Source organism: Somniosus microcephalus, chromosome 10, assembly GCF_052327205.1.
Source record: "Somniosus microcephalus isolate GS21.2 chromosome 10, FLI_Smic_1.0, whole genome shotgun sequence".
In the NCBI taxonomy this organism is placed as follows: domain Eukaryota; kingdom Metazoa; phylum Chordata; class Chondrichthyes; order Squaliformes; family Somniosidae; genus Somniosus; species Somniosus microcephalus.
The window spans coordinates 114151508-114170869 of record NC_140996.1 but is presented as its reverse complement, the minus strand read 5'-3'; the positions used below and the strand labels follow the sequence as shown (position 1 = coordinate 114170869).

General features: G+C 44.4%; 1 protein-coding gene across 3 annotated transcripts in view; it reads right to left on the bottom strand.

The window, feature by feature from the left end:
• Positions 1-19362, bottom strand: part of LOC147111637 (short transient receptor potential channel 6-like) — a 263222-nt gene that overhangs the window by 124116 nt on the left and 119744 nt on the right. For all 3 annotated transcript variants that reach the window (XM_085998725.1, XM_085998727.1, XM_085998726.1), the window contains exon 6: positions 3868-4098. In XM_085998725.1, the coding sequence (XP_085854851.1) occupies positions 3868-4098 (231 nt within the window). The remainder of the gene's footprint in view (positions 1-3867; positions 4099-19362) is intronic.

The window sequence follows — 19362 nt, the reverse complement described above, 5'->3', positions numbered from 1 at the left end:
GACAGGGCATACCTGGGCAGTTTTCCACATTGTCGGGTAGATGCCATTGTTGTAGCTATACTGGAACAGCTTGGCTAGAGGCGCAGCTAGTTCTGGAGCCTGCGACTCTGTCTGGAGGGCCTCAGAACCCTCTGAGGATACAGGACATCTTTCCTTCTTTCCACCTTTTCCACAAGACCTCCAGTGCAGCATCCGAACACCTTGGTGCACGCTCTCTCCCATGGTCAGCCATTGTTGAATCTTCCACAGCACAATATTCAGAATGATCTCAGGACCACTAGCAGGCTTTTAGAGGTGCAGGCTGCTTTAAGTAGTGCAGGCTAGCTTTAAGGAGTGATATTGGGCCCCCTGCTGATGCATGCAGCTAATCAACAGTGCGGTTAGCGCTCGCTGAATGCAGTAATCATGGAGCAGGCAGCACCAAGTTGGCAACCTGCCTGCAGAGCAATCAACAGGCGTGAGTTAATCACACATCGTGATCACTGCGCCCGTTTTCAGGGGTTATCCAACTTAACCCCCAGAGAGCTTATTACCCAATGCTTATGTAGGTCTTCACACTGCACCCCACCATCCCCACCCCTGCCCCTGCCCTTTTCAGAAATGTGAAATCTAAAAATTCTATATATTATTTTTCCCAAAAGGAATTATCATAAAGTGTTAGTAATGCAACTTTCTAATCATTCTTAATGCCTTTAAAATACTTATTATATTTATTTTATATTTAACCCTTGTTTGCTTTTTAGGTTCTTTGCATCATGCAATCAACCCTGGCCAGAAGCACACATGACGACAAAAGGCAAGGATTGAGGAAGTCATTGGGATGCTCAAATGCAGGTGTCTTGCAATATGTGCCCAGTACCACCTTGGATAACACCTTGTGCGTTTCACAACTTTATAATCAGGAAAGGACTGATAAGCAGATGCCCTTGAGGATGCCAGAAGTCTGAAGATAACACAGTTGATACTGAAGACCCGGCACATGAACAAGATGCAGGTGCAGTGACAACAGCTACTGGACAGCTCAGAGGCAGTCTCATTGGCACGTCTTTACAGATGAATAGAACACTATTATTTGGATGTCTCAGCCCTCAAAGATCTACTTCCTCTCATCAAACTCTCTATGGTCTACTTAAAATCCTTGCTCCTCAAGGCTATCCATTACATCCTAATCCTGAGTCCCAACAGCAGCACATTTCCTGTTCTCCATTGTCTTGCAAGAGAATCAAACACCAAGCAGTCCTTACATCAAATCCAGCAATTCATTATAACTATTTACAAGTTATTTGGTTTTGTCACCATGCACACCCTTTGTGACTAAGCTAGCTTTTCTCTACTCTATTCTAACACTTTTTTCTATGTGCTACCTGAGGGTCTGGAGTCTGAGATGAAGATGGCTGCTGCAAAATATTATGAGCCTTTTGGGATGGAGGTGGGCCTTCTCTGCGGGCCGGTAACTCCTGGGGTGGACATGGGACAGGCTGACTCTTTGACATGGGATCCCTGGCAATGTGGTGCTGTATAATTAAAGGCTTCTGTTGGAGTGCTCCTCTGTGTTGCTGCAATGAGGGGAAGCAGCCTCTGAGCATGAGCACGAGCGCCAGCTTCACCACTGGCTTCTGGGAACAGGATTCTGGTTATCAGTGAGCAGTGGGAGAACAGACCTCACGGAATTAGAAATATTCTTCAATCCCTGATAGTGAGCCAACTAAATAGCCTTCAGTCCCTCCGAAATGTTGCCATGTATACTTTTTAATCTAGTTAACATATACCTCCAAAACCTAGGATGAGAGACTTTAATGGCCCAGAACTTGGTGTCGGGGGCTTGCCGCGCGTGCAAGCCCCTGATGTGCACTTACCCGGCGCGCCGACATCTGAAACCTGGCCCGCAGTGGATTTCCTGTCAGTGGCCCGGTTCTGATGTCGGCGCGCTGTGCTAACCTGACCCAGCGGCGTAGTTAGTGCGATGTGCCGGCTGGGATCAGGTGAGCACTGTTCAGCCAATCAGGGGAGGGGAAACTTCATTCATAAGTTTGAGAGTAAGAACTGTCAAACTCATGAAAAGTACTGCACCCCAAAACACTACTTAAACTTTAAATAAAATTTTAAAAAAACATCCCAATCATTAAATTAATATAAATAAGTTTAAAAAAATAATTTAAACAATAATTCTTTTTTGAAAAAATTTTTTTTTTAATAAAAAGGGTCTAAAACTAAACTTACCTTATTGTAGATTCTTTAAAATAATAAATCTGTGGAAAAAAATTTCTAAATTGCACTAATACACCACTTACCTGTAAAAATAAATACTTACGTGTGCTTTTTACAAGCGTAAAGACCGGAGGCCTTTACACATGCGCAAATCCCCCAAAACAGAGGAAATCCAAGACGCACGCGCTGCCCCCTACAGCGCACACGCTAGCCTCTTCACCTCTTGGGTTAGAGGAGAGGAAATGCCGGTTTTCAGCACATGCGCTGTGCATGCTGAAAACCGGCATTTCCTCCGGCCAGACGCGCGAGTACCCCTTCCGTACTCACGCGTTTGGGGAGGAATTACTGCCCCATTGTGTTAGTATGCATTATAGGATGTGAGACACTTTACATAACTGCTGCCAAGTGACTTTTCTTCTAGGACAAGGAGCATGGTGCCATGTGATGCTCTAAAGGGCAATGCTTGACTATTTTTCTAGGGAATACCCATGTGCTTTGCTGTGATTCAGTTATCTGCCCTATCATTCATTTGGAAACATTCTTTTGCTGGCCTAGTGAGGACATTAACCTATTTTCGCCACTGCAAAGAGGTCCTTGGAGCTATGGTGGTCCCATTCACATCCACAGCCACCTCCTTCTACATGACCAGTACTCCTGGTGCTCCAACTATTTTATCCTTCCTTTCTTTAATTTAGGCCAGCAGCACCTCCACATCAGCTTCTGAGAAGCTCAATGCGTGCCTTCTTTCTTCTTTAGCAGCAGCCTTTTCAGTACCTCTTCCAAGACCCCACTCAGCCCTGTAATTGCATGGACCCCTTTAAAGATGAAAGTTACACCCTTGCTCCGTTTCCTTCCTGATCTTTCCAGGCTCGCTCAGCGTAACTGACCTCCTGCTGGCGTGGCTCCCATGCTTGTCCCGCCAACATTATTTAAATGAGCTGACCCCAGGTTTTCTGACGTGATCAGCCTCCTTTGATTCCACCAAGCATAAGTGCGCTCCACTACATTTGCACTGCCGCATCAGGAACCCAGGAATTCCCAGGCCCAAGTATCTGTATGTTTGTAGCCTAATATTAACTTCACATATCTGTGTTTGCATACAAATAGTCCCTACGCTTTAACTTCATACAAGTGGCAAGCATTCATTTTAAGTATTCACTTTAACATATCAGAGTATTAATAAAATATTCATAGGAATCCCTTTTCTTAACTAATGTACAGTAGTATTCAAATAGCAGAATTACAATGGAACAGTAATATATTAACATGCACAGAATTGTGTGTTAAATGACTCACAATTAACATGGCAATAGAGCTTGTTGTATTATGGATTTGCTCCCAGTTAAAGAAACAGTTTGTTACAGTAACAATGACAAGCTATTTTTAGTACTGAGACCGTAAACTTACCATATGAGGACTCATATGTTCGGCCATTCTATGAAACCATGACGTAGGGTTTTAGCATATACAATGTACATTACATATACACTTCCTCAGAAAATTTGAACCAATATCACCGAGTTCTAATCTTATAGCAATTTCAACTTTCAATTAGTCAGATTCAATTAAACAATAAAGGACCTAACTACTTGGACTTTATAGCCACTGAGCAAATTAACCAGCATAATAAAGACTGATAGCAAAATGTATCAAACTGACCAAAGGTGTAGTACTCTATTTCTGTTGGAAGAGTCGCATTAACTAAATCCATTTTGATCTTTTCATCCACAAAACTCTGTGCCTTGGAGGCATGCCAAAAAGCCATAAATCGTGCTATGAATGATGCTGCAAAGATGGCTAGCATTCCAAAATCTAATAAGTTCCATAGTTCCAGTAAGTATTCCCTGGGACCTTGTGACCACATTTTTTTACATTCTGACCAGACCATCCCTGTGGAAAGGAAAAATAAAAGATTAACTTTGCCCATTTATACATAACAAAATACGTGATTGAGTTAGGTAATGGATGTGCAGTATAGTGGATTGAACTTGAGGGAGACCCATGCACCTCATAGATACATCACTATTACCAACTGTTTTATAGTTCACATATAAATGCAGACAGTCAATAACTGTTGAAAACACTTGTAACATACAGAAAATAATCCACCAGGACTGAATGTCATTTCACCTCATATTTTTTGAACTTTGATTAATTTTAATGATTCTTCACCTACATTTAGGTAGCTGAAGTTCCCAATTCACCCTCTGGATTATATGGGTTCATAGGCAGCCTCTGGAACAGCCTAATGACACAAGGTTATTTTTTAAGCAGTGACAGAATATAAATGGCATTTCCTACAGCACAAACAGCACCCCTCGACTTACATGACAGGCCATTTGGCAGTAATACTCAGTGATGGTGTCGGCATGCTTCACTTTGAGCTGCAATTCATTTTCTTGCCATCCTGGGAAAATAAAACTAAGAATGGCCAACAGAATTCTGCTTGCACATCATCCTCCAACTCAAAATGGGCTAGTTTTAAGAGAACACAAGAGTTCAATGGTGAAGAGAATATTACACTGTTTCTGTCTTCCTAATTCCCAGATAATTAAAAACTATATACTTTGGGCACCCGAAAGGCTACTGCTTTCACTTCATCGCCCTTCAACAGTTCTGTGACCCCCCCAGACTGAAATCTATGTGGGATTTTAGGGGAAACAGTTGTAAGCTATAATGCAACAAAGACTAGTCTGATATCAAGACCTGGAAGAGCCAAAACTTTATCCAGTTGAATGTCAGCAAAATTGATGTGACTCCCAGCAACACCTCCATGCCTCTGGCCTCCATTTCATTAACTTCCCTGGCTGTCATCTGGTGCCGAGTCAGGAACCTGCTCCATTATCAAAACTGCTTTCTTCAATCTCTGCAATATTGCCTGACTCTGTTTCTATCTCTCCTATTCTGCACCCAAAACCCTTTGTCCATACGTTCATCACCTCAAGGCTTGACTTCTCCAACTCTCTTTTACCTGGTTTTGCTCCATCAACCTTTCACAAGCCTGAACTCATCCAAAATGCCACAACTCACATCGCCACTTGCATTATCCCATCATGTCATCCACTCCACTGACTTCTTGCTTTGATTTCAGAATGCTTGCTGTAAGAGAGTTGCCTTAAGTTTGCCTCAAACTGTTGTCAAAGGAATGAGCTAATGCTAATTAAAGCATGAAGGCTTATACAAACAAAACATTTCCTACCAGGGATAGAAGACAAGCCACCAAGACCACAGGGGGATATAAAGATGTCCTGCCTTATCTGGATCTGTGTGCAACCCTTTGTAAGCAAAGGTCTGAGAGGCTAGGGAGTAAATGAGCAACCTGGTGTGTCTAGGTGCTGTTTCATTGATTAGAAGATCAACAGGGGTACCAAAAGGCTGTGTGAGGTGATTGACACCAAAAGACTTGAACTCTTCTAACACACGTATCACCAGATTGGTCAATAGAATTGAGGCAATTTCTTTGGAAATTAAGGATATATAAGATAGTGTTTTTGACACCAAAGTCCTCAATCCACAGACCTTAGTTTTTAGGGGGTGAATATCCACAGGGGTTCTCTCACTCATCCATTGGAACTTCAGCAGAGGATCTGCAGAAACCCCAGAAAACTGTAAACAGCATTTTATAAGGTTCCTACAAAGTTATGGCAGATGAGTGGGAGAAATCCCACCCCACCAGAGAAACTCACTCTCTTAGCTCTTAGTTGAGGTACAGTTATTTTTATTTATTTATTTTTTTTAAAAACAGTAGTGCTTGTTGTAGTCATTGTAATATAACATTTAGGAATTCTTTGTCTAGTATATGCAGATTGATCTCTATAAAGCTAAGAGGTGCATCTCTGACAGAGAGAGAAAACATTAAAACTGTATAGATATACCAGCTAGATACAGGCAAATTTAAGTGTGTCATTTAGATGTACAAGCATCCCTGAGATCAAAGGATGTGATCCAAATACAAGTACCAGCACAGAAGATGAGTTTACCCAGCAACAGAGGATCCAGGAGGAACAAACAGAACCTCTATGGATGGAGGATTATTACACTTGCATCTCAGAAGGCTAACACCACTCTTCCACAGGAAGGCGAGGCAACCAGTTTATAAACACCAGCTCAGAAGGACGAGGTTATATAAATTCTGGAAACATTGTTGGCTACAAGTATATAGACCTTAACCTATTCAATAGACTGGTTATCTAATGGTATTAACTGGTTAAGTATCTAAAAAATCTAATCTTAAATTACTCTCACCAATTTATATCAATCTCAGACACTGATCACAACTGTAGATTTATAATTAGCAAGCAATTAATGCTGAATTATTGTGACATAACTGAACTTTTTTTTTTATTCATTCATGGGATGTGTGTGTCGCTGGCAAGGCCAGCATTTATTGCCCATCCCTAATTGCCCTCAAGAAGATGGTGGTGAGCCGCCTTCTTGAACTGCTGCAGTCTGTGTGGTGAAGGTACTCCCACAGTGCACTTAGGGAGGGAGTTCCAGGATTTTGACCCAGCGGCGATGAAGGAACGGCAATATATTTCCAAGTCAGGATGATGTGTAACTTGTGGTTGTGGCAGGCGATGGTGTTCCCATGTGCCTGCTGCCCTTGTCCTTCTAGGTGGTAGAGGTCGTGGGTTTGGAGGTGCTGTCGAAGAAGCTTTGGCGAGTTGCTGCAGTGCATCTTGTAGATGGTACACACTGCAGCCACGGTATGCCGGTGGTGGAGGGAGTGAATGTTTAAAGTGGTGGATGGGGTGCCAATCAAGCGGGCTGCTTTGTCCTGGATGGTGTGAAGCTTTGAGTGTTGCCTGCACTTATCCAGGCAAGTGGAGAGTATCCATCTGCATTTTTAATCTCTTATTTATTTAGTCAATTATCTCTATCTACTAATTATTTGCATACTCAGGGGGAAAAATTCAGTTGTTTGCGCCTCCTGTTAGCGCCTTAAGAGGGCGCTAATGGGTCGACAAGCAACTAGCGCCTGGGCGTGGCGATGTTTGCGCCGCTCGCGAAATTAACTAGACATTTTGTGGCGGTGCTAAACACTACCGCCACGATCTCCTGCGCCGGCAGATCGTGACGTCAGTCGAGTGCGCAACACCCCGGTAGTGCCCCGGACCGGATATTGAGTGGCGCCCCCTGCCTTGCCCCCTGCCGCTAGCAACGACAGGTCGAGGGGAGCGTTTTGCAGTCAGGAAGGGACTGGGGGAGCGCTATTTAAAGGTGACCGCTTCCTACCTTTTTTTGTTGGTGATATTTTTGCACCACGCATTCTGAGGGAGAGAGAGAGAGAGAGAGAGAGAGAGAGACTTCTGGAGAGATTCAACACTGTGTGAATGAGTTTGGGTACTGAGCAGCAATTTACAGGTTCATTTTGATATGCACTTCCTTGCTTCACCAGTGCTCAGAGGTAGCGCCTCGCTCCTCGGACTTTGCGCCTTAAGACAGGTGTGAAGCGCCCGATTTAGCGCTCCAATCACCTCCAGGGGCGATAAAAGCCAAGTTTGCCGTCGGAGGTGATAATTAGTGCCAGGCGCTAAACTTTGCGCACGGCCGATAATGGCGCCCCAAATGGAGCGATATTGAATTTTTCCCCCTCAATGTTTAAGCTTGAGTGCTACTAAGTATGATTCTAAGGTTAATAAACAAATGTTAGTTGATGACTTTGTTGTCCAATTTATTCTTTGATAATTGGCAAGAAAGGATTAATTTATTCACTCGGAACTTGTGCGAATCCGATCAGAGGTTGTCAGTGTAGTTACTAATAGAACCCAAACTGGCTGACGTAAAATGGTTTATCAAGCCAAATTTAGGCATCATTAACTGGGTGATAACTCCTCGTCAAGAAACCGTCTGGAATTTAAGGTGGAGGGGTCAAGAATTCATTTGGTGCCTGTAGTGTATGTAACCTGTACTACCTTAACAGGATACCTTAAGGTGATGGACTACTTTCTGATGGCTTCTGTACATTGTAGTACCGGTGGTGACCACACCGGTATATAAACCCTGTGGAGCAAAGTGTATCTCAGTTCAGCCCTGACCCTCAATCACTAAAGACCTGTTTACTTACTTCTGTAGTCTGTGTCCTGTTATTCAGTATAACTGCATTTGAAAACACAGACTCAACAGTGGCGACGAGTCTGATCTTACCTAGCGGCAGTTTTGCATCAAAGGAAGCTTCGTCCTCAGAAACGGGCGTCGAAAAAGGGCTTCCGCCCTCAACATCCTGCTGAGCACTGCATCGCACGGGAGGCCATCGGGAACCTGGGTTGGTTTTCTGGCCACAAAGTCAAACATCAGTGAGCATCCCTTCTACGACAGCAGTGCGTAAGCCCGATCGAGCGGCACGGGGGGGAAGTCGGCCGAGTTGTCAGTGGGAGAAGGGGAGGGAAAACGACGAAAAGGGCAGAGAACACGACCGCAGCCGGTGTCAGGGGCCAGACTGCAATCGGGGCAGAGACGCGCAGCAGCCAGAAAAGCGTTTATGGCCACAAGGACCGCGGGAGCGGCGGGGAACAAGAGCAGCAGCGCAGGGGAAAATAAAGGACCGCTGGGAGGCATGGACAGCAACAGCGCAGGAATCGCCATTTTGAGTCGGCGGGGGAAGAAGACAAGCGCGGGAAAAGCTGCCAAGCGCGGGAAAAGCCGCCATCGTAAATAAAAAAATTAAAAAATAATAATATCCGAAGGGAAAGGAGAAACTCAGCAAGGATGCCAAAAATGGGTAACATCACTGCTTTGGATAACGATGTGGAAGATTGGGCCACTTATGTGGAGCGCATCGAAGTTTACTGTACAATGAATGAGGTACCGGATGATAAGAAAGCACTAACCCTATTAAACTCAATGGGTACGAAGATGTACGGGTTATTAAGGAACCTTGTAACCCCGGACAAACCGGTAGGGAAGAGTTTCGCGAATATTGTTACTATCCTGCAAGAGCATTTAAACTGCACGCCGCTGCTGATAGCGGAACGATTTAAATTCTACAAAAGAATTCAACTTAAAGAAGAAAGCAACGCTGAATTCCTAACAGAACTGCGCAAGTTATCAAAGTACTGCCAGTTCGGAACAGGACTAGCAGACGCACTGAGAGAGAAGGTTGTGTGTGGGCTCCTAAGGGAAGGAACCCAGAAGCGACTGCTAGAGGAAAAGGACCTTACGCTGGACAAAGCTTTCAGCATTGCAGCATCCCACGAGGCAGCAGCACGGGGCGCTGCAGAGATACAGCAAAGGCCATTGGAATTCAGCACCAATGAAATGGCATTGGGCGCAGTAAAGTGCTATCGTTGCGGAAGGACAACGCATGACCAGAACCAGTGCTGGTTCAAAGACAAAGAATGCAGGCAATGTGGCAAACTTGGTCACATAGCGAGAGTATGCCGGTCAGGAAAGAAGACCAGCAGCAAAAAGTCACCGCAGGAGAAGTACAAAAAAGTACACAAGGTGACAGAGAACAGTTCGGATGAACAGAAGACGGATTCAGACTCCAGCAGTAAGGTACTGGGTTGTCTGAAAATACATAATGGGGGTAACACAGCAGACCACCAAACTATCTGGGTCATGCTTCGGATAGCAGGAGTCCAAGTGAAGATGGAATTGGACACTGGGTCGGCATTAACAGTCATGAATAAGCAAGATTACAAAAGGTTATTCTCGCACATTCCCCTGAGGGATACGGAGATTGTATTGAAAACATACACGGGGCAAAGAATATACCCCAAAGGAAAGATAAAAGTAAATGTGGTCTACAATGGTAAAGAAAGTCAGAAAATGGACTTGTATGTGTTACCTGATGGAGGTCCGCCACTACTGGGACGGGAATGGATCCGGAGAATAAATGTGGACTGGCATTCCATACAAGCACTGACTGTAGATGCCTGTACGGAGGGCGACGTCAAACCTAAACGACTGTCCAAAATCTTAGACGATGCTAAGGAGGTGTTCCAACAGGGACTTGGAACACTGAAAGGAATTACGGCAACCATCAAGGTTGAAGAACATGCAAACCCAAAATTTTTCAAAGCCAGACCGGTGCCTTATGAGATACGACCTGCTGTGGAAGCAGAGCTGGAAGGGCTAGAACGTTCAGGGGTACTGTCCAAGGTGGACTGGAGTGAATGGACTACACCCATTGTTCCTGTCATGAAGCGTTCATTGAGCAACAAGCCGGAGGAACCTGGGAAGGTTTGCATCTGCGGCGATTTCAAGATCACTGTTAATCCAGTTCTTCACACAGTGCAATATCCGCTTCCGCGGACTGAAGATATCTTCGCTTCGCTGTCTGGCGGGAAACACTTCACCAAGATAGACCTGGCGCAGGCGTACCTACAGATGGAAGTTGATGAAGCGTCACGTCAGTATCTCACGATCAACACACATAAGGGCTTATATCGGTATAATAGACTGGTTTTTGGAGTGGCATCGGCTCCAGCGATTTGGCAAAGGGCCATGGAGCAGGTATTGCAGGGAATCCCAGGCACACAATGCTACCTGGATGACATCCTGATTACAGGAGATAACGATAAGGATCACCTCGCGAATTTGGAGCAGGTGCTCATCAGATTGAAAGAATATGGGCTCAGAGTTAATCGCCAGAAATGCGAGTTCTTTCAAAAGCGAATCTTGTACTGCAGCCACGTCATTGACCAGGAGGGGCTCCATAAGTCACCTGACAAGATCGAAGCTGTTGTCAAAGCTCCTGCACCGGAAAATGTATCCCAGTTGAGGTCGTTCCTCGGGTTGGTTAACTATTACCACAAGTTTCTTCCAAATTTATCCACGGTGTTACACCCGCTAAACACACTTTTGCAAATGGGAATACCATGGAAGTGGAGCGATGATTGTAAGTGGGCTTTTCAAAAGAGCAAGGCACTGATCACCTCTAAGGAAGTGTTGGCTCACTTTAACCCAACGCTGCCTATTCGCTTAGCTTGTGATGCTTCTCCATATGGTATCGGGGCAGTGCTCTCACATAAGTTTCCAGATGGCTCGGAAAGGCCAGTCGCTTTCGCACCAGATCATTGACCTCCACTGAGCGCAACTATGCTCAGATAGATAGGGAGGCTCTCAGCCTCGTGTGGGGAGTTAAGAAATTTAACCATTACCTGCAGGGCCAAAAGTTTACGCTGCTGACAGATCACCAGCCGTTGGTTTTCATTTTCAACCCTAAGAAGGGTGTTCCGGTAATGACGGCGCAGAGGCTTCAGAGATGGTCCCTTTTCCTAGGGGCACATCAATATGATATTGAATTCAAAGGTACAAAGCAACATGGTAATGCTGATGGGCTGTCGCGCCTGCCACTACCTACAGCGGAAGAGGCACCGGCAGTTGACCGTCGAGATATTTCACTCGACCATCATCGAATGCTTACCAGTCACCAATGCGAGTATTGAGAGAGAGACCCGAAATGACCCGACACTGTCTCGGGTCTACGACTTGACAGTGAAGGGATGGCCAACACATGGCGAACCACTGTTACCAGCATTCTCAGCCAGACGAGAACAGCTGTCCGTATGTCAAGGAACATTGATGTATGGAACAAGGGTGATTATTCCTCCTAAATTAAGGGAAGAGAGTTCTGAAAGAATTGCACGAAGGTCATCTGGGGGGAGTCAAGATGAAAAGCATTGCTAGGGCTTGTGTGGTGGCCAGGTATCGACAAACAAATAGAGGATCTGACTAAAAGCTGCTCAGGGTGCCAAAAAGTTCAAAATGCACCTCCAATTGCACCGCTGCATCCGTGGGAATGGCCTTCAGCCCCATGGCAACATGTGCATATCGACTTTGCAGGTCCATTCATGGATTCCATGTTTTTGATAGCAGTAGACGCACATTCTAAATGGCCAGAAGTGATTAAGATGTCGACCACCACCTCTGAGAAGACGATCGCAGTTCTAAGAACCATATTTGCAAGGAATGGGTTGCCGGAGCAAATTTGTTCAGACAACGGACCACAGTTCGTGTCAGAAGAATTCCAGAAATTCATGAAAAAGAATGGGGTGAAACACTATACATCTGCCCCATATCATCCGGCTACAAATGGGTTGGCCGAGAGATTTGTACAAACGTTCAAAAAGGCGATAAAGGCCATGAGTGAAGATCATATTCCACTACAACACAAGGTGGACAATTTCCTAATGGCGTATCGAAACGCCACGCATGCAGTGACAAATCAAAGCCCTGCTATAATGTTCTATAACAGAAGGTTGCGGCCCCGGTTGGATTTGTTAAAACCCAATGTGCGACGGGAAGTCGAAAACAAGCAATTCCAGCATGTAAATAAAAAGGCCACTCGTAGTTTTGAAATAGGACAACCAGTGTTGGCCAGGGACTATAGGGATGATAAATGGCAACCTGGAACAATTCATGCACGACAAGGACCCTTGATGTACACGGTAGACGTTGGAGAGAATGTAATACGACGTCATGCTAACCAACTTGTGGAATCGAGAACAAGGGTCGACCCCATGTCTACGGTAGAGACACCAGTTGAAGAACTTATTGAGCCTGTAGCATCTACCTCAGACTCGAACGTATTGGATGATGTTAAATCCATAGGAGATCAAGTGGATGAGTCACCCCAGCAACGAGAACCAGAGACCCCTGAAAGGCGTTATCCGGGCCGGATCAGGAGGCCTCCTCAGAGACTGAACAGTTCTTGTGTGTACATTGTATATATGTTATCCATGTAATGTTTTAATTTGGGGTGTACACTGTTAAGCTAAAAGGGGAGGAATTGTAGTGTATGTAACCTGTACTACCTTAAGAGGATACCTTAAGGTGATGGACTACTTTTTGATGGCTCCTGTACATTGTAGTACCGGTGGTGACCACACCGGTATATAAACCCTGCGGAGCAAAGTGTATCTCAGTTCAGCCCTGACCCTCAATCACTAAAGACCTGTTTACTTACTTCTGTAGTCTGTGTCCTGTTATTCAGTATAACTGCATTTGAAAACACAGACTCAACAGTGCCCTTGATGAATGTTCTTGTCAGGTTATCGATCCCAGTGTTCTTACATTGTCCTTGTTTTCAAATCTCTCTCTAGCTTTAACCCAACGTACCTTAGTGATCTGCTCTTGCCTTACATCCCTGAGTGCATGCTCTACTCATTTAATACTCAACTCTTCTGCTCCATCGTCAGTTGACATTCATTCAGGCACTATGTTCCTGCTTTATGGAATTTTCTATTTAATTGCCTGCATCTTGATGCCTCGCTCCCAGATTTAAAATCCTGCTGAAAACATCTCTCTTTGACTGTATTTTTGGTTTCCCATCCTAACTTCTCCATTACCCTCCTCTTTACACATCCTTCGTGTCCGCTGTATCACTTTCTTTTTTATTGTAAAGTGCCTTGAAACATTTCCTGCATGTGAGGGGTGCTATATAAATGTAAATTGTTGTTAAATTAACAATCACCTTTTATTTTATGACCACTATTAGCTATAATATTGTAAAGGCAATTCTTTGAAAATTACTCCTGAAATTTGAAAAGCAGAGGATTTTTTTCTTAATATTGGGAAACTCAAGTGAAGAGTCAAGGTCCACAGTACTGAACAGTACCAAGGTCAAAAACAGGAAAAGATAAGATAAATCAGGAAGTTGTGGTTAGGTGACACCAAGCTTGGGTTTTGAAATACTGTAGATTATAGGACATAAGAACATAAGAAACATAAGAACATAAGAAATAAGAGCAGGAATAGGCCATACAGCCCCTCGAGCCTGCTCCACCATTCAATAAGATCATGGCTGATCATCGACCTCAACTCCACTTTCCCGCCCGATCTGCATATCCCTTGATTCCCCTAGAGTCCAAAAATCTATCTATCTCAGCCTTGAATATACTGAAGGACTCAGCATTCACAGCCCTCTGGGGCAAAAAGACTAAAATTGTTGTCGCTACAGAGGCAAGCTCATGAATTATAGAACTTCTCTATTTCTCAAGCCATACCCAATTACTCCCATATTCTTTCTCTTTGCCCTGTGAAATATTCACAAGTAATCATGGTCCAGTTGCTTACCAATTTTACAAATTAAACTTCAACTAAAGTAGTCATGTAATATATTACTTCTTTGATGGTACTCAGGATGTTTATTTGCAATTCAAATCATAATTTTATGTATTGTTAATATCTACAACATATGACTGGTTACGTTCGAGCGTAGGTTTAGTGTGGCTGGGTGGGGTAGAATCCACATTGTGTAGGTATGGCTAGAAATTGCTTTGTGGGGAAAACCAGGTCCACAGACAACACAGCCACATATGGCAGCCATGACAGTCATTGGGCTTGAGATGTTAACATCTTTTAATTGCAGAGCTATTAGTGCTGATCTCACTAGAAGCAGTTTCTGATAACTATCTGCATAGTTATGTCCTTTCGAATCTGGCAGATTGTCAGCTAGTCCCTCTGGTTTGCTGGTAGCACATTTCTGAGGTCAAAGGCTCTTGATGGACAGTCACAAGCTACCGATTCTGACAGATAAATGAGGCAGCCTTTCCCAGCTCTGTAGTTCTTCTGGGTTCCTCGAGAATGAGGCGAATGCACAAAGACTCCATCATGTTTAGGTGAAACTAATATGTAAGTTTTATGTTGTGGTGCTGGTTCGGATTTAGTATTACACTTTTTGTTACTTTTGTATTCAAGGAAGAATAAGTTGATAATTCTGTAATTAAGTGAAATCTGCCGCATTGACTTTATGCTACTGTTTAACCTTTAATTTCCATAGGTCCGACTTGTAGTTTATAGCCTAAGTCACATGATTGATAGAGTGCTTATACTTTCACTATCCGAAAGCTAAAACAACATGGTGGGGTTTGTGTCAATTTAGTGAGCTAACTACAGTGATAAAAGTTCTGTTCAACTCCTATGCAACGTTACAGGACCTGATATTGTGCGTATGAAGTCATATTTCAGCTCACAGGGAGCAAGGGTTCATAGATACATAGATACATAGAGATAGGAACAGGAGTAGGCCATTCGGCCCTTCGAGCCTGCTCCGCCATTCAATGAGATCATGGCTGACAGGTGATCTTTGGTGCGGAGCATGAGCTAAATATCGGAGTAAAGCTTTAAAATATAACAATCTCCTTGGTGCCTGAGCCATTGTACGCTACCTGATCAACTAAGGCATGGAATAATAAGCCAGGTAACCTGGAAATGGTAGAGTGTTTTAGACTTTCAATTTACCATGACTCTTAAGTTTACCTTGTTTATCCTCTAGCTATATTTGTAATAACCAGGAGCCAACAGAATTAAAGGCTAAATTTTCTCCAGAAATCTGACTTTTCTAATTATGAAATTAATATCACAGTAATAATTCTCATTCTATAGTAAATCTGTCAATTATTGACATCAGAGTTTACAAGTTTTGACAAAATTTACCAGCTTTTATAAAAACATTGATTTGATACAAATTGACATTCCCTGTAAAGGTGCCACATGAGTCACCACTAAAAATTCCACATATTGGGATAAACCAGGGTGTTTTTTTTTTTTTAAATTGGTAGACAGATAGGCTACCCACATATCAAATGTAGTGTCCTTTCAAATTATTGCTATCTGAATCATAAGAATTAGGAACAGGAGTGGGCCATACGGCCCTTTGAGCCTGCTCCGCCTCCGCATATGAATCATATGCTCATATGTGACTGTACTGGCTTGTCATGGCTGCTGTACGTCGGAAGCCATTACTGATCCCCAGAGAGAATACAGGAAGCACATTTCAATAACTGTCACGCTTTGAAAACTGGAACAAACATACAAAAGAGAAGATTCACACATGCTAAAACATAGAGGCCTATTGGGTTTCCAAAATGTAAAGTTTGGTCTAACATATTTTAGTAGCCTGCGATATTGTGACTTTATATCTGCACAAAGTAGGTGCAAGATGGGTAATAATCTTACCCTAACGAATCATTTCAGCTCAGCCTTTCTTTCCACCCAAAAAAGTAGTCTTCAAACCATCATGAAAAGACTGCCTCTGATTCTCAGCACAGGTGAGTTTTTTGTCTATTTAAAAGTGAGTTTTGATGTGAACAAAAGTACTTGAACAAGGCCCAGCTGCCTGAACAAATAACCAGGCCCTGAAATTTCACACTGTTAAAGCATTTCTGGGGCCTAAAATTGGGGTAGAAGCTGTCCCTAAAGCGATGTACCCCAATTCGTGATCTGTCTGCCAAGTCCCCATTGAATCCAATGTGCATGTATCAAAATGAGGGCCAGTGGGGCTCTAGCCCTGAATTTCCAGAAGTTCCACTCTCAATGCACTCAGGGTAAGTTAGAATAGGAAATATAAGGCACATCTATTGCCAGGATCAGCTGAGATTGACAAAAAGTGAAGGGATTCCCAATGGGCATACCTTTGTGTCCTATTATCATGGAGAGGGAGGAAGAGCAGGATAGAGAAAAGGAGAATGAAGCAGCATTTGAGGAGGATTCGTTCTTCAAGCTATTACTACCCACACCCCTCCCCCAAAAATATGCAGGAAACACATTACCTATAGAAACTGTAGTGATGAGCAGTGTATTAGAAGAATACGCTTTACCAAAAAGAGCTGCACCAGCTCTTGCAAGGAAACATGCAGCTAGCAATGTCTGCCCACACTACGCCGGTTGTAGCTAAGAAGGTCACAACCTCAGTCAATTTTTATGACATGGGTCATTTCTGGCACTCCCGGGGATCTCTGTAATATTTGCCATGGTGTCACCTGGGCTTGTTATCATCAAGTAACTGACGAACATTTCTGGATAGCTGGGAAATTGCCTCACAGCAAGGGAACAACAATATAGGGCTGTCCAGTTTTACGGGGTTGCTGGCTTTCCCAAGCGCAGGGTGTAATAGATGGCACCCACATTGCTTTGTTAGCTCCCATGGCCAATCCCCTCAACTTCCTCAACAGTAATGGCTACCTCTCGCTGAATGTCCAGATCGTGTGTGACAATATGCATAGAATCCCCCACCTCAACACAAGAGGGAAATAATTGGGTGGCGCTCCTTTTGGAGCACTAACGTCACCGGGGCACTAACTTTAGCACCCTGAAAAAGTTAGCACCCCTCCGCCGAAAATTCAGTAGTAGCGCCCCAATAGGAGGCTACTGAAAGCACCCCACCTCCTTCTTGGGGGTGCTACTACTGAAGTTCACAGTGCTACGTGCAACAGCACCACGCGCAGTGGCACATAGCGCTGCATCATTGCAGGTGAGATAGAACCGGGAACTACAGACCGGTTAGCCTAACATCAGTAGTAGGGAAAATGCTAGAGTCTATTATAAAGGATGTGATAACAGGACACTTAGAAAATATCAACGGGATTAGACAAAGTCAACATGGATTTATGAAAGGGAAATTGTGTTTGACAAACCTACTGGAGTTTTTTGAGGTTGTAACTGGTAGAATAGATAAGGGAGAACCAGTGGATGTGGTGTATTTGGATTTTCAGAAGACCTTTGAAAAAGTCCCACATAAGAGGTTAGTGTACAAAATTAAAGCACATGGGATTGGGGGCAATATAATGGTATGGATTGAAAATTGGTTAACAGACAGGAATCAGAGAGATTAGGAATAAATGGGTCTTTTTCGGGGTGGCAGGTGGTGACTAGTGGGGTACCGCAGGGATCAGCGCTCGGGCCCCAGCTATTCAAAATATATATCAATGATTTGGATGAGGGAACCAAATGTAATATTTCCAAGTTTGCTGACAACACGAAACTAGGTGGGATTGTAAGTTATGAGGAGGATGCAAAGAGGCTTCAAGGCAATTTAGACAAGTTGAGTGAGTGGGCAAGTACATGGGAGATGCAGCATAACATGGATAAATGTGAAGTTATCCACTTCGGTAGGAAAAACAGAAAGGCAGAGTATTATTTAAATGGTGATAGCTTGGGAAATGTTGATGTACAAAGGGACCTGGGTGTCCTTGTACACCAATCACTGAAAGCAAACATGCAGGTGCAGCAAGCAGTAAGGAAGGCAAATGGTATGTTGGCCTTCATTGCAACAGGATTTGAGAACAGGAGCAAAGATGTCTTACTACAGTTATACAGGGCCTTGGTGAGACCACACCTGGAGTACTGTGTGCACTTTTGGTCTCCTTACCTAAGAAAGGATATACTTGCCATAGAGGGAGTACAGCGAATTCCTGGGGTGACAGGACTGTCGTATGAGGAACGATTGGGTCGACTAGGCCTATATTCACTAGAGTTTAGAGGAATGAGAGGGGATCTCATTGAAACGTATAAAATTTTGACAGGGCTAGACAGACTGGATGTTTCCCCTGGCTGGGGGGTCTAGAACGAGGGGTCACAGTCTCAGAATACGGGGTAGGACATTTAGGACTGAGATGAGGAGAAATTTCTTCACTTGGAGGGTGGTGAACCTGTGGAATTCTCTACCACAGAAGGCTGTGGAGGCCAAGTCACTGAATATATTTAAGAAGGAGATAGATACGTTTCTAGACACAAAAGGTGTCAAGGGGTATGGGGAGAGAGCAGGAATATGGTATTGAGATAGAGGATCAGCTATGATCATATTGAATGGCGGAGCAGGCTCGAAGGCCCGAATGGCCTACACCTGCTCCTAATTTTCTATGTTTCTAGGCCTCCTCCCCTGATTAAAGGGGAAGAGCCTAGCGCTGCGCATAGTGGGGCCCTGCTAGACCACCGGGGAGCGGGATGCAATGAAAACAACCCGGCACTGAAGAGGAGTGCTGTGTTGAGTGATCGCGGCCGGAACCCCGCATAAAAAATGTGAAAGGGGGCAGGTGCTGGCAGTCAGCCAAAATAAAAATGGCTGCCTGACACCTGCCCCTTTAGCTTGCGCTGCCGCTGCTGCAAAAACACCCCCTGACCCTGTCGGACATATCGTCAGTCGATAGGTCAGGGGGCACAAGGGAAGTTTGCGGGCGGGCGCTGTGCACAACGTTGATGTCATTGCCGACGGCGCAGCAGCGCTGCACGCTACTGGCTACCGCCACCGCTAACCTCCGCTGAATTTCGTGGGAGGCGTTAGCAGCGCCGCGCCCGGGCGCTGGAGGATTTGTGCCCCGTTAGCGCCCCTGGGGGTGTTAACGAGAGGTGCAAGTCAACCCAATCTTTCCCCAAAGGTCTGCTGCAAGTTGCCACGATGAATTCATCCTTCAGAATCCAGCCCTCCCG